We start from the raw sequence: 16570 nt of genomic DNA on the forward strand, positions 1-16570 counted from the left end.
TTTTGGAAAAACGTATGTATACATTAAAGTTGCTATCAAAAAGACCATTCTCGATGAACTCTCTTTTGATACCAGTCTTTTCTATATAGGCGATATGCCTAGGCTTATCCTAGCTTGCTTAGCTAGGGTAGCCAAAAGCTGAAGTAGGATACGGGGTAGTTCTTATCAATCACCATTCCACTCCAGAAGCTTAGTATTATAAATTGCATCGTTGCACGCCTCAGGCAGCGTCATAACAAACTACAGCTAATTTACTAAGACCTCTACCTAAAGGTCCAACCATCTGAAACAGAATCAACCAACAATGACATCTCCATTAGAGTATACAAGGTTTAAAGTTCCTCAAATGGATATGAGAATAATAAAGTAAGATAATACAAATATTTATTATTCGGATAGTCTGGCCACGTGCATGAGTATATAATTGAGAGGGGAATTGCAGTGTAAATACAGGAAGTAAATATGAGTAAATATTCCGGATTGGACAAGTGGGAATATAACAGATTTTATAACCTATCTTTCTGTGAGTTTGTTAAAATATCTAACTATGTATACATAATTATCTTAACTCAACGATTTTAGGTGGTTGTATTACAATTTTTAGTTTTATTCTATCACTACCTGTGAGCTCCTGTAATTGGCTCTTTGTTTTTTATGTTTGTTATATTATCTGTGTAAATATCTGTTGGTATTCCTTAAATAAATAATAAATAATAATAATACATTTGTAAAATCGATAAGACCACGCGCAGATTAAGAAAAACATTCGTTAATTCTGCTTGGGGGAAAAGAAATAATATTATAAGGATTCCTCACTTCATGTGTTTCTTTTGCTTTGTTTTCTTACCACATCTAACCTATTATTTGGATTAGTTCCTTCCCCAGTGAAATCGAGAATCATTCATTATTTATATTGAATTTAACGGTAGAGAAAAACATTTGGTGGCATGCTCCACATGAAACTATTGTTTAGTTATACAGTAAAAAAAAATAAAGAATTTACATTCTACAACCTACAACCAATGTAAACATCCACGTTTTAATCGAATCAAAAAAAATATTTGTTGTTTTAGTGTCCTATTTCAATTGAATAACTTCCATTTCAGAACTTCGATCATTAATTATCAATCCCCAGGAACTGCAGAGTCGAGTTGTTTTCTTTAAATCACGAGACAAGAGAGGCAGGCCGCGGTAGAAACACAATTAAAGCAGCGCCTGCCGGCAGCGAATAGCAATGAGACAGCGGGTTCAATTTGTCTTGTTTCTCGTACAGGCGCTTGCATTTCTGCAGTTTAAATTGGTATTGTATTTATTACCTTCGGTTTGCTTACGGTAGAAACCTGTATGTTAGGGGTTTGAGGATATAAGGTTATACAAGAAAACAAAAAAGATAGCTGAAGATGTCATTATCATTCGTTTTCAAAAGTCCTAAACAGTTTAATGGTGTTTTACAATTGTAAAAGTTCAATGTTTAAATTGATTATATTTTATACCTACAAAATATTTTTATTGTAAATTTCTCTTTTTGCCGAAAACACGCCATCTGTGATAATATTATTGTACTACCTAGTTGTAATAGACGCTAGCAGCTCGCTAGCAGCAGACGATGTTGCACCCACAACAATTTCTTAAACACTGCCACATTCATGCTACAGATGGCATTATTGTCTCTAAAAAACTTATTTCTTAAGACAAAATATTAAAACGGTACTATTGAAAACTGGATGCTCGTCATATAGTAGCTACTCTTTTAACACTTCAGGTGGCGAAATCCGGGAGCCGACCGCACGTAAAGTGGCAGGTAACCGGGAGCCGGACTTGAAATAAAAAGCTGTTGAGTGGCAAGGATACCGATAAAATGACAGAAAAAGTTTACCCTTGAGTGGCGGGGCCCTCACGGGTGGTCATCGCGAATGTCACTTGTGTTACAAAAATTATAATTTCTCAAAAAGTGTAGGGATGTTGTGCATAAACCATATATCACTGGATTCATTATGAAACGGCTAAAATCATTCCATAGCAAAAAAATACATTCCATTTATGTGAATTTTGCTAGACTCGATCAAATATCAGGTGGCTACGTTTTCCACTTCCATGTATTAAAGTAACTTTATTTAGGAAAACAAACAGTAAATTGTATAAAAAAGTAATTCAGAGACTTAAATATACATTTATTTACACTTATATCCCTTTTTTTAACACATTACAGTACAATTTTTGCAAAAAAGACGGTTTTTAAACACGTGTCTCAAATATGGCAGGCGGTTGGTCCAATCAAATTGGGTCATATTTCAAGCTGTTTTGAAGATGAGGGTGTTGGACCTTTACTGAATGCCGTCCTTGTTTAGTGACGAATGGTTCGTGCAAGTGTGAGGAAGCTAGATACAGTTTTAGACGGTTTTATTTATATATTTAGGTATATCGTCGCACGGGGTCCGGGAGCCGGTCCCTGCCACTTATCGGCTTGTTTTTCCCAGAGTCCGGCTCCCGGCGCCTGCCACTTAACGGAATGTTTTATAAAACGACCGTGCCACTTATCCCCTATGCAACTTGTAGCTCCGCCACCTGAAGGGCTAATGAGCTCTTGTTGATACTGGGTTAGATAATTAAACATATAATTTAACAATTTTGTTAAAATAATCATTAATTTTACTTAAAAATATATAGGTCTGAAATTGTTATACATCATTGATTTTTGCAACAGCAAGAGAAATCGTAACACGTTTTTATAAATAAAAAATAGAAACAATTATATATTAAAAATTAAATAATTTATTATCACAATTCGCTATCCTATTTATCCTAATCTTATACAAGTATTTCAACTAGACATGAGTGTAAACTAGGCAATCTGCAGCTCTCTAGAGGGCACGGCCGCGAAGAAGGCCTCGACGGCGTCCACAACGCGCTCGGTGATGGCGCGCACGATAGGCGGCGCGATCTCCAGCATCACCAGCTTCCAGTTGGCGTTCACGATCGCGTCCACGGGGTCCGCTGGAACAAACATAAACAACTATTATTATTGGGTGAATTAGGTGATAAAAGTGTTCCCTGCTTTCTTATAATTTGTCTTTAGGTTTACTGCTGTCCACTGACTTTCAGTTCGCTGCATGATATCGGTGTTACTGACAGCCGAGGAGACCTTTTACATTTTTACTATTGCTTGAATTACTTCTTTCGAAACCTTTTAAGTATTGTTTAAAAAATCCCTCTCTCGATATGGAAATCTCTATAGGAAACGCAATATGTTTTCGAATCAGGTACAGATCTACTAATGTTAGCTTGATGTGCGTCAAAAATTACGAAATCTCCACAACACACAACTCCACAATCATAAACTTACAGGAGTCCTTATGAAGTTTTCTTTCTTTTTTTTTATTAATTTACCTTAGATAGTTGACTCCTTTCACTACCCAACTTTGTGCTGGGTGCGTTCATTAATTTATAATACTCACAGAGATTCTTGTTGCCATCGAAGAGATTATCAAAATCAAAGGTGGTCTTAGTTCGAACGTCAAAAGAGTGCTCCCAGTGCTTGATGTGCCAGTGCTCCTGGCCGTCGGCTCCCTTCACAGTCGCCAGCTTTGCCTTGGCTGAGATCACTATGTCTCCTGAAACAACATTTTAGTAAAGGTCAGTTTTATATTCCATTAGTTCTCTTATCCATACATTACAGTTTTTTATTTAGCTTTGTTTATTGCTATATTAAATTTTATTGACATCCCCAGTTTTCACTAGTTTGCAACAAATGATCTCTTCATGAAAAGTTTCTCAAAATTTTACGAGTATTGTGTAAAGTACAGGGGGTTACCTTGGTTGGCGAGCAATATCAAATATATTTCACTGCTGATTTCATTTCAATGTGTTTAGAAGCAGTATTATACAATCATTAATATACCTACCCATTTGTCATGAATTAGCATCAGGTAGTTGATAATGTTATGAACCGATTTTAATTTACCCTAATGTATTATTTAAATTTATAAAAATCTCAATGTTAATGTCACAAACAATATATGTACAAGTTCAAACGTATTGCCCAACTGACCGATTGAACCTTGTAGCACCGTAGCTCGTAACCCTGACATAGGCCTACTTACTAAACTGCCATACGGCGCCGGCGCCACTTATAGCTTTTTCTTATGCCTGCGATCCACTTGCAAGTTACTTTAATACAACAATGTGCAGAATGGGAGATAAATATCGTTTCCTCATTAAATAAAATAGTTTTGTATTAATTCCAATCATTCCTACTTTGGTCAGTAAACTTTACAGGTGTATCTGAGGCCTTGCAAATGAATAGTGAAAACGATCAGTGTTTACCTACAGTCAGCAATGTTAGCATCAAAGGGATTACTACTAAATATTGGAGCCTCAATTCGTTGTATTTCGTGCGCTTGGAAGCTCACCTTATCTAAGCCAGTAATTTCTCTGTTGTCGTATCCAGACTGGAGGTAGAGTAAGATAAGGAGATAACTTACGGATCTTGATGGTGTCCTTCCCCTCCCCGCGGATGGGCAGCACGAGGATCGTCCCCCGGAGCTTGTACCAGCCGCGCAGCACCACGGAACAGCGAACTACCACGTCCAGGCTCTCGGCATCAAGTCTGTGGAAATGGTATTATAATTAGTAAATTGTAATACAAGTGTACAAAAAGAACTCGTAAGATTTTAACTACGGATTTTTGAGGCCCTGAGAAAGATAAGAAATAATTTTATTTGAGCAAAGATAAACAGTGAGTCAAAATTTAACAAGAATCGTTTAAGAATTGCCACCGGTTGAGAAAACATCCGGACACAGACATACTAAAGTTAAAACACTAACGTGTCGGCCAAAAATAAACCACCTCTGCAGAAGCAGCATGGGCCGAAGAGACTATATGCAGGCTCAGTCGCCTTGGACCGACGTTACAAGCACCAACTCACCTAGCATCCTCAATGGTGCAATCCTTCATGCCGGTGACCGTGGTATTCTTCAGCGTGAGCCTCAGCCCCGCCTCCTCAGACTTCACCACCTTGAGCAGCATGGGGTCTAGAGACGGCACGTTCAGCTCCGGGAGGCCGGGCGCGAGGATGGGCACCATGGCTTGCGCTGAAGCGACGATGCAGGCTTTGTCGCCTTTCTTGCATGGCGTGAGGAACGGCGCTGGAATGAAATTTATAAGCATTTTATTAATTTGTAAAAAAGCTATCGTAAAGGTAACGTTGAAACTGAATGAAGATGGTTTGACAACATCAAAATGAATATTCAGACAAGACAACATGATTTTAACACGTTCGCTGCGGCAAGCCAAAACCTTAACCCAAAATCTAGTGCGTTACGAGGCCCAATCCGCCCCGTAATAGTTTACATCGTAGTGCGTTACGGGTATAAAAGTGCCCCGTACGCCTAAGTCTGTTAAAAGTGCTGTAAGTTCCTGAAATATTGGATTTTCCAATATTTTTTTCGACTAACTGTAAGAGTATGAAATTTCCTACGTCTCATTATCCCCGCACGTGGATACGATAAAAACTCACAAAATTATATAGAAAAGAATATACGGGGTTATTTTATCCCCGTATCGCACTAAAATTGAAAAAATACGGGGCTTCGTACACCCCGTAACGCATGTAATATATTAAGGTCGATAAATTAGTAGTGATGGGAAATAAAATAATCGATGTATATGCTGTATTAATAAAAAAATTACTCATCAAAAATATGATACTTCGCACTCTTGTATTTTTGTGAAAGTAGTTAATATAATTAAGTAACAAAGTGAAATATAATAAGATAAACCACCACCGTTTTTACATATCAAAAACATATATTTAATTACCTGCCTGCAATTAGATGTCAATTTGTGGTGATTTTGATGTTTATTGTGTGGGATAACCTTTGTTTTTGGAATATAGTAGTTCTAACGTGTGGTTCGAGCGCTTCATTTTTAATTTGCCGATAACAAGTATTTCAGTAAGCACTGCACTAGCGATACTGTGCCCACAACCCCGTACGGGCCAGAGAATTCTTTTACGGGGTTCACGGAGACCCGTATCGCACTAGAAGGTAATTTTTGTCCCCTGGTCGGTACGGGGTTTCTGAGACCCCGTATATAATTAATATATCAATAAATAATACTTTTGAACAGAAATCCAAATGTATATTTGTTATTTTCGTAGTTGTAAAAATGACCAAAATACAGCTTCCGCACCAGCGGAGTGAACACGATTTTTCTCACCCGCACTGAGTGATGACAGCGTACGGGGTTCAAAAACCCCCGTAACGCAGTGAACGTGTTAAATAACCTGTAGTCTCATTTCTCTATTCTGATAACAACAGTTGGACATTGGTATAATAATCGGAGCATTCCTTTTGAGCTTTTAGGAGATTAACTATCATTGTTTTGTTTGAATTATCTACTGCTTCCTAGGGTTTTACGCCAGCATTTGAATTGTAGCAACTTGACAGCCATCTTCATTGAACCATTAGTTGTTGGGTGTTTAAAATTCGTTATTCGATAGAGTAGCGTCTTGGAAAGTGACATTCATTTTATTGAAAAGTGGTAATGGTTCAGGTACTAAGTAGAAACAAACTAAAAAGTACATTCATATTATATACCTACGTTTACGATATCACGTTTCGGGTCACGTATTCTATCTAAAACGTAAAAAACTCATGTAAGAGATTAAGGTAAAAAGTTACTCGACAAGTGTAATCAAATCCAATTTAGTTAGTATCTTTATGATATGCAAATGTTTGTTTGGTATGATTAAATATAATAAACCGCAGTTTTCCTTGACCGTGCGATATCGGCGTGCTTTATAATCCCAAACGTGTTTGAGGCGTGGAGTGCGAGGTCGAGCAGGATTGCTCGGATCTTGACTTTCACGATCAAAAAACAAATAATAAATAAAATTGGGGGCCTTCTTAATACGCATATCGAAGGAATCTAGCTTGGCTCGACTAGGCGATGCACAGAACAATATCCATGAATCAGGACTAATTGTGTGTAACTGATGTGTTCATCTCTTAAATAAATGCCCTTACCGGGATTCAAACCCGAATAAGATAAGTACTTACCCGCTTATTCATAAACGTTCACTAAAGTTATCAAGCCGATAAAGTTCGTTTGTTCCTTTCCGACGTATTGGTGTGATAGAAAGGGACAAACGAACTTTATCGGCTTGATAACTTCAGTGAACGTTTATTAATAAGGGGGTTAATCTTCAAATATCAATTTAAAAGTGGGAAAAACTGCAGCATACCGAAACGCAATATTGAAACAGACAAGACCTGACCTCTAAAGAGGCAAACAGTTTTTTCGCTGAGCTCGAACATAACTATAAAATGGGTGGTCATATAAATAATCATAATTTCTATCTGTATTTGTTGATGTTTGTAAATAGTCTCCCACTATTGGCTTGGCTTTTTGCTAAAAGCTGTAAGCTTCCGCGTGTGCGCAAACAGCGGCGATGCGAACTCAAACACGGACACGTTTGTCAACAACTACAACAATAGCGCGTGGTCAGTTGTTGACTTTCGTAGTCCGATGTTCCGGAGGCATTTCCCGGTAACGAACAAAAAGTGGACAAAGAAATATTTTAAGAGCTCGAGCATACTAGTGTCAATATCGACAATGTAATTGGTGCCACTTCCCATTATATCATCAGCCGTAACTTTATTTTCAGTATTTAAACACTAGAAGAATTCATGTAAAAGGTTGAACTACGATGGGTGCTTATATAAGCACGCAGAATATTAACAATGTTAATTAAGTATATACAGCGACCTACTCAATGAGAAAACAGATGTGCTTACTATTACTACGCTAAGTACCTAAGCCAAAAACTTGTTGATGAAATATTGCACGTACCTCGATATGAATATATTTGAGGACATAGCAACAGATAATTGTATGCTCAGCATGTGCGACTAACACCAAGTTCAGTTTGTGAGCAAAGGTACCTACTGACGAGTAGGTACTGATGATTCAGTCATTATTGACAAAGATAACATTATAGAAATATTAAAGATAATATTATAAATGCATTCGTGGGCCGCAAAAAAGTTGACCCCTGATGATTCAACGACCTCTAGGTTCGTGACAATGAATATTAGGCTTTTCGATGAAGTACAGAAATTATTCTTTTTAAACTTAACGATCATACGACAAAAAAAAATGTGATATTGGAAGGTAATATTTAAATTTAAATAAATATGACTGAAAAATAATATTTTTTAGAGCTTGTATAAATGTATAGTTAAACCGAGTCAAGTGGCCAAAAGAATAACTAATTTTTCTTTTTCATGAACAACACGCGTTGAAATCTTTGAAAATATGCTGTAGAATCCAGTAAAATCACTTATTAGGAACTTTATTCCTAGGTTTTTTTTCTTTATGGCAATTTTCTGGATTTCAGGGACACAATAATGATAACACTTAAAGCGTTTTTTGGATAGATACGTATTTTACGCTCTAGTAGTCAGAATTTTTATCACGATACCTACATTTTACACGTAAGTTTTGGTTATTTTTTCGTTTCATTATTTTTTTATGTATAATTTGTGTGCCATTTTTATTTTTGAACACAAAAATAAACTTTTTTACGATGTGAAAATAAATAAGAATGTCTGAAAATCCTCCAAAATTTTTAAATAAACACAAATCTATAACTTATTAAAGTTTTCTGTCACTTTCTATGAGTGGAGGATGTCTGAAAATCCACCAAAATAAAAAAATAAAAATTCAACTCACCGGAAGCCGATCTCGCCCCCAAAATCACAGCCAAAAAGCAAAAATACCTCAACATAGTTTAAATTGAACAAAAATACAAGGACGAATGTAACAGGACCGCGACGGGCGAAGTAAACAGAAGCTGTGGCTGCCACAAGGCCAGGAACAAGCTTTTATGGCCGCGCGGCCGCTCCATCTACGTGTGCTTATATTAAGGATAGCTTTAATGTTTTTATCCGTTTTTTGCGTGTATTTACACATGGCAGTACTTTAAAAAATATATACCTAAAACTTAGGCATTAGGTAGGTTTGCTTCCAAGTTGAAAATTATTGGTGTGTGCATCTACAGTCGGTGCAGTGTGTTCTCGGCAAGTGGGCTTTTAAACAGAATGTAATGTGACGCCTAAGATAGCTCGTAAGCTTTGCACATTCATTTTTTTTGCTTTGGTAAGGGTGAATGAGCTTAAATTATAAACGCATTCGTTAGCACCATGAATAAAATAAATAATACTGCAAGTTTGTAGGTATTAAAAATGAAAAAATAAATAAAAAAAACATTGTCTTAGGCGCCGGTATCTTACTTTAAACTCGCGTGATGCGTTTCGGAGAACAGGTCTCTAATTCCAAGCAAACAAAACGTAAACAATAAATATGATTAGAATAGTTTTGTGTTAGGATGACTTTACATCATGAGTGTATCATGTTCATGACTTCATGACGGTTTAACTTGCCTTATTTTCTGCATTTTTTATTGGACAAAAAATGCAGATACAGGCCTAAAACTAGTATTTTTGTGAGGTCTAGCATCTACACGCCATAAGTTTATCAAACCTAAGTGAAAACACTTCCTACGTTGTATCCTTATCATATCTTCTTCTTTCGTTCTTTCGTTGCTTCATAATCTATTGAGGATTAAGCGGCCTCTATCATTAACTAGAAGTTTAATTTCTTTGACAGATTAAAAGTAAAGGTTGGGATACATACCTCAGTCCTCTTATAATATATGTTTTTTTTTTCATATGACAAACCTCCACGCGTCCCTGAAATAAAAGGTATTTTGTGACCAACACACAGACGGATGGACGGTCAGACAAGAAAGATCCTATAGGTACCCTTTGCTTCTTCTTTTTTTATGCGCACTGCCAAGGAGTGGAATTCCTTGCCGGCGGCTATATTTCCGAGCTCATATAACCCGGCAACCTTCAAATCAAGAGTAAACAGGCATCTTCTGGGCAAGCTCACCCCATCGTAGGCCACGTGTTTGCCTTTGGCTAGTCTGTGGCCAAGAGTAAGCCTAATTATAATTAAAAAAAATGTTTATTTTATTTCTTTGACACGTACCCTAGGAATCAATTATGTTTCTTATGCAACCATCTTCTAAAATCTGCACTAAGAACTTTTTTATTTCAATAAGGACAGTGTTAAAACCGGTAGCTAATTAAAATGATAAATAGTTGACATCCTCACTATTGTTTTTATGTAGCTTTTTGTGTGTTTTCCTCTCTAGAATATTCGTCTCATTTGGGTCAATATTTTTGGCTAAGTAAAACTAAGTGAATATGTTTGTGATACCTAAGCAGATAATTAACCTTGACCAACCGCCGGTAAAAAAGCTTAGATTGTTAATTTTTAAAACTTGAATAAGGTAACGGACCCAATCATGGACAGTTTAAGAAAAAATTTCGCCTGTTTTTGATATTTCACTGATAAATGTAAAAATTCTACCGCTAAGCGTGTTAAATCTTGAATGTCCTATCCTTCTTTTACATTTCAAGCGTATTGCAGAATAGATACTCCTATTGGTTTCTTCATAGTTAACAAATTAAAACTAGGTGTTTTTTCTCCAATTATGGACGGCAGATCTCCAGTAATGGATCCCCCATTATGGACAGTGAAATAAGTTTAAAATTTTACTTTTAAAGCCAACTGATAGTCAATGAGTCAATTTTATATACCATAAATACAATTAGTTTGGGTTATTTTAACATAGGATTGTTTCTTGTAAATTTTGGTTTTGTAAATTGTTCCTTGTCCATCATAGGAGGTACGTAGTTTTTCGGTTCCAGTAATGGACACTCGCAAAATAACGCTATTTCTTTATATCTTTGGAGCAACAAACTAGTATGTTTTATACCTTATCTCATGCTTAATGCAGTAAGTAAAACGCATTCAAGTTTACACCGAGCATTATTTTTTTATTATTTTATACGTGAACTCAACTCTCTTAACAACATTACTAAGAATTCGTCCTGATATTTTTTTCAGTAAACTGGTGAATTTTATCTTTTCGCCAAATCCTTCAGAAATAGCCGAATTAATTGAAACTTCAAAATGAAACAGTTTTTAGAAACTAATTTTAGATACTTATTTTTAAGGATTTGTGTTTTTTTGTCCATAATGGCATCACCGTCCATTATGGGGTATTTCACCTTAATAAAAGACAATTCAACAGACTTATAGTTTTTCTCATAGTGATACAAAAAACATAACAGTAAGTATTTAGGTATTTACAAATAGTAAATACGAGTATCATGCACAGGTATACTGTGCATGATACCTTACTAAAGCATTCTTATCAAAGTAAGAATGTGTATAAGAAGTTAAGTATTGACCGACATCTCTCTACACAGGGTGGAAACATTTGGAACTACAATTTTAAAAACTTCCTGATATTCCAATATTTTATTTATGAATTATAAAATATTAATATTGACCCTAAATCAAACTCCCGTGCTGAACAATCCACATGTGGATAAAAAACGGTCACGCATTGTCAACCGGCAAAACCTGTCGGCGATGCTCAAACTGTGGTTAACCTATTGATAAAATAAAGGGAAGAAAAAGATAATATTTAAATGGTAATGCGAGACAGCTATCAGGCAGAAATAGTCCCGCAACGTTACAGACGGCATGAAGTAGGTGCCAAGACATAAAAGCTTTGAGTCTAAGGCCGTTTTCACATTATCCGATCCGATATCGGATGTCGGAAGGATTTCAATAGAAAAAATCCAAGATGGCGCCCGTAATGTATGGGATATCGGTCCGACATCCGATATCGGATCGGATAATGTGAAAACGCACTAGCGGGTGCAGCGAATAAAGGCAGTACCAAATATTGTTTAACCCCCGACGCAAAAACGACGGGGTGTTATAAGTTTGACGTGTCTGTCTGTGTGTGTGTCTGTCTGTCTGTCTGTATGTTTGTCTGTCTGTCTGTCTGTTTGTGTGTCTGTCTGTGGCATCGTAGCTCCCGAACGGATGAACCGATTTCGATTTAGTTTTTTTTTTTGTTTGAAAGCTGAGTTAGTCGGGAGTGTTCTCAGCTATGCTTTATGAAAATCGGCCCACTATTTATGTCGCGATCGGGGTTTTTTTCTTCAAAATTTTAATTTTGTGGTTAGTTTTATTTGTTATACCTGAGGTTTTCTATACCAAACTCTGAAATACCGATCTAAGCTCCTAAATGTTACATTCTATATAAAAGGAGTGTACAAGTTTCTAATGGGTCGGCAACGCGCACGTGACACCCCTTGAGTTGCGGGCGTCCATAGGTTACGGTGACCGCTTTCCATCAGGCGGGCCGTATACCTGTTTGCCACCGACGTGGTATTAAAGAAAAAAAAAAATCTAAATAAGCAAGGTAAGTCGCTTTAGCTTTATAAGCTTTAAACGCTCTTTATTGCAGAAGCCTTATAATATATATGTACAGTCAGCTGCAAAAGTGCACGGCGAATTTATCATTTGTTTCATTCATAATTACTCCATGTACTTTTGTTGCTGATAGTACATAGTGAAATAAGGACGCTTTCATCTGAGTTTCCCTCAGTACCCTTCTTTTTTTTTATTACGGCATAGGACAACATAATTATACAGGGTGCCCGGTAATTTATAGACAACCTTTTAATCACCAAGACGGCATCTTATACTGGTCCAAAAAATCGACTTTCAGGTTTAGTAAAAGTCGCCTGGTTTTCGAGATTTTCACACTTTTTAAAATTTTTAAAATCTCGAAAACCCCGAACTTTTACTAAACCTTAATGTCGATTTTCTGGACCAGTATAAGGTGCCTTCTTGGTGGTTAAAAGGTTGTCCATTAATTACCGGGCACCCGGTATATGCGCTTCCAATACTTTAGCATCTAAATTGTACTGAATGTAATAGTGATTCAAGCAACATTGCAAGCATGGACAAGAGGGCCAAAACCTTCAACTATTCTATATTTCTTATGTAGTTGATAGTTGTCACCACTAACATACATAATAGACTTTGCACCGAAAAACAAACCAACTGACGCACAGTACCAAAACCAGTAGGGTCAATATGCAAATAGAACCAGTTCATCATCATAACCTGTAGTTTTCATTAAAAACTGGTTCAATACTATCAAACCTGCTGGAAGACGGAATCTCTAACACAAACTTACATTTGCAATTGACATACGATTCTTTCGTTGTGGAAAAGAACAGTTAGTTTGAGGTTGACAGTTATAAAAAAAAATCCGACTGCAATAATATCTTTGTGCTGAATTAAGATTCGTGAGGCGTTGCACGTAAGAGCCTTTATGCAGTGAATTGTAACAATTACACATACCTACGTAATGTATATTAGTGTATCGTCAATCAAGATAACGAGGAAATGTTTTTTACATTTCACGATATGCGTTCTGCCAGCGACGGAAACCAAATACGCATTTTCTTGAACTATCTGAAATATGTACTGGTACTACTGGTCGTGTAAACAAGTGCCCAACCAATCATTCCCATTATTAAGACAATAACTAAGGTTGTCCAACTGTATTGCACTAATACGAATGCGATGGAGAAAGATACATGCCCTCTACGAAATGTAAAAGCTTGGCCACTTGTCGATTCGATTTTGTACCGGATGAACGTAAGAAAGCCGCATAACAATCTTAAACCAAAGGACCCAAAACTTGGGCGAACTACATACTTCCGTGGATTGTATGTTGTAGTGTAGCTAGCTTTAGTAGCGTTGGGCATGCGGCCTAGACCTTCAAGTGAGTAATAACCTCTATGATTTGTTTTTGTTTTTGTTTAATTAAATGTAAACAGAAATCTAATTTGAATGCGAAGTTATACAAATGTCCTTTCGATGAATGTTGTCTTTGGGGAAAAATTGTTAGTGGTTTTCCTGTTCCAAATGTATCGTGAAAAATTTGCACTGACTTGATTAAATTTGACATTAGTGATGGCATGCTATGATGCCAGTGCCGCACTTACCATAGTCAAGCCTCAAATATAATTGTTAATATTTATTTTTACAAGTTACAAGTAGAGCGTCCGAGTAAAGTTAAAGATTTTAAACCCTTACTTCGACCCCAGCATCGTTAAGTATCCAAAACAAATGAGACTTACCAAGAAAGCCATGTTATTCTCATTGTCAAACTTCTTAAGTTTCTACAACTATAATTATTTTTCCAAGATATCAAACTTTAAATCACTATCGAGCTACAATGGAGTTAGGCGAAGTAATCCATCGGATTGGCAACTTTTGGGTGGCTTTGGGTTGCCAAGAATACAATCGAATGATACGCGACTACCTATGTCGTACCAATACGGAACAGCAATAAGAGAAAGCGTACGATAGATAATAACGGAACGTGATTGATCGTGCTCTTGCCTACGAGCAGTGGGTCTGGCACCCGCGTATCCGCGTGTTTTTCCGCAGACTCGGCAATTTGCCCCCGAACCTCCGGAGAGTTCGTAACTTCGGCCAAAACTCGGCACACTCGCTGGTCCCCGCAGTGGTCACGGCACCACCAAGCAGTTCAAGTGCACATAGTGGCGCGAGCCGAGCTGGAACAGAGCACGGCAGCCGTTGGAACTTATTTCAATCTAGTTACTTTATTTTATTATTTGCCAGTATGCCTTTTAAATTAACGGAAATGAAAATCCAAATAAACCAGACCGGCAGCATCGCTTTGTACGTGCGAATAATATATGTCACGTTCATCATAACAGGTTGTTTACCCTTGATAATGAAAAACGTGGCTCAAACAACAGCCTAAAACCTTTAAAATCTCCAGTTACATAGATCTTTCTTTAAACAAAACGGAAATGCGGGCCAGAATATTTGGATTAAATACCAACAATATCCTCGTCAGGCCCGCGGTCCTATACGAAGTACTAATAACTTCAACCATCTTCAATGTAATTTAAACCATTTTCGATCGGAACAGAGTTTCATTTCTTCTGTTATAATTTTATAACAAAATAAATTGAACTGTATTTCTTTCGCTATTCGTTTCAAATTAAAGTGGCATCTTTGCACGATAGAAGATATTTTGCTCAGCATCAAGTAGTATATACCGAGTTGCAAAACTATTGGGTTGGTAAGAAAGTAATGAGCGATCGATTGAATTCCACATAAAATTTTTGAGAGAGTTCTAGAATCTTCTATGGTCGAAAGTATATAAAGGGCGAGTCGCACAGTTTCTCGTCAGTCATTCACTAGCTGTCGCCGAGCTAAAATAAGGAAGAGAATGGACGAATTAAAAGTGCATGTAAGGCATTGCTTACTATATGAATTTCAGTCTGGCCATTCAGCCGCCGAAGCAGTGCGTAATATTATATCAGCGTGTTGCTCCTGAAGTTGTGTCTGAGGCCACGGCGAAACGATGGTTCCAGCGGTTTCGTAGTGGCGACTTTTCATTATCAGATCAACCTAAGTCTGGTCGACCGGTGAAGATTGATGTAGCCAAATTAAAAACCTTAATTGAAGGAGATCCGAGGCTAACGAGCCGTACTCTTGCTACCGAGTTAGGCTGCTCTCATGTCACCATAGAAACACATTTACACGAGTTGGGAAAAAACTACAAATACAGTGTTTGGATACCGCACGAACTTGATAGACATCAACTAAACCGCCGTGCCGATATCTGCATACAACTTCTGTCTTTTCGCCGCACATTCAACTGGTTAGACCATCTTATCACTGGAGATGAAAAATGGGTCTTATATATAAATCACACACGCAAACGTCAGTGGCTAGCTCCAAACGAAAAAGGAATAGAGGCACCAAAAACAGAGCTTCACCCGAAAAAAGTTATGCTGTCCGTTTGGTGGGATATTCATGGTATTATTCACTGGGAACTCCTACCAAGTGGAAATGACTGTTACAGCATCAGTATACTGTAATCAGCTTGAAAATTTAAACCAAAAAATCTGTCAGAATCGTCCACAGCATGCTAAAGTTTTTTTCTTACACGACAATGCTCGCCCACACATTGCAAAAGTGACTCGGCTAAAGCTATTGGAGCTAGGTTGGAAAGTGATACCTCATCCACCGTACTCTCCAGACTTGGCACCTACGGATTACGCATTGTTCAGATCGCTAAGCAATGCCTTGAATGAAAAAAAGTTCGATGATCAAGCCCATCTACGACAGTACATAGCTGAGTTTTTTTGAATCTAAACCTAAGAACTTCTTCGCCGATGCTATTCATTCTTTACCAGAACGATGGAGACAAGTAGTAGATAACGAAGGCCGTTATATTTTTGATAAATGATTAAAATAATAAATTAAATAAAAATTACAATATTGGTTATGATTCGCTCATTACTTTCTTACCAACCCAATAGAATTAATAAATTACGAGATCTCGTTCAAATGCGAGACAAATGTTTGTTTTTGCCAGTTAATACTGATGAGATGCAGAAATGTTAGGGCTGGTTTTTAGGGTCCCGTATATACCTAATTATAAAATAGTGGCTGTGGGAGTTCTTAAAGTCATTATCACAGTCAAATCACGACAATAATCATGTTCTCTATTGGCACTGGGTCGATAAAAAAAATTTGGTTAATTAATTTAACCTGGTTACATAAATTCATGAGAAT

General features: G+C 37.1%; 1 protein-coding gene across 1 annotated transcript; it reads right to left on the reverse strand.

Moving 5' to 3' along the window:
- Positions 1 to 2754: 2754 nt before the first annotated feature.
- Positions 2755 to 8892, reverse strand: LOC125229379 (circadian clock-controlled protein daywake-like). The gene is made up of 5 exons (XM_048134203.1): positions 8735 to 8892; positions 4926 to 5145; positions 4482 to 4606; positions 3456 to 3611; positions 2755 to 2994 (listed from the first exon to the last, which is right to left on the reverse strand). Exons 1-5 carry the CDS (start codon positions 8787 to 8789, stop codon positions 2843 to 2845), a joined length of 708 nt encoding a protein of 235 aa, XP_047990160.1. The 5' UTR covers positions 8790 to 8892; the 3' UTR covers positions 2755 to 2842.
- Between the last annotated feature and the right edge of the window lie 7678 nt (positions 8893 to 16570).

Source organism: Leguminivora glycinivorella, chromosome 9 (assembly GCF_023078275.1).
Source record: "Leguminivora glycinivorella isolate SPB_JAAS2020 chromosome 9, LegGlyc_1.1, whole genome shotgun sequence".
Classification (NCBI taxonomy): Eukaryota; Metazoa; Arthropoda; class Insecta; order Lepidoptera; family Tortricidae; genus Leguminivora; species Leguminivora glycinivorella.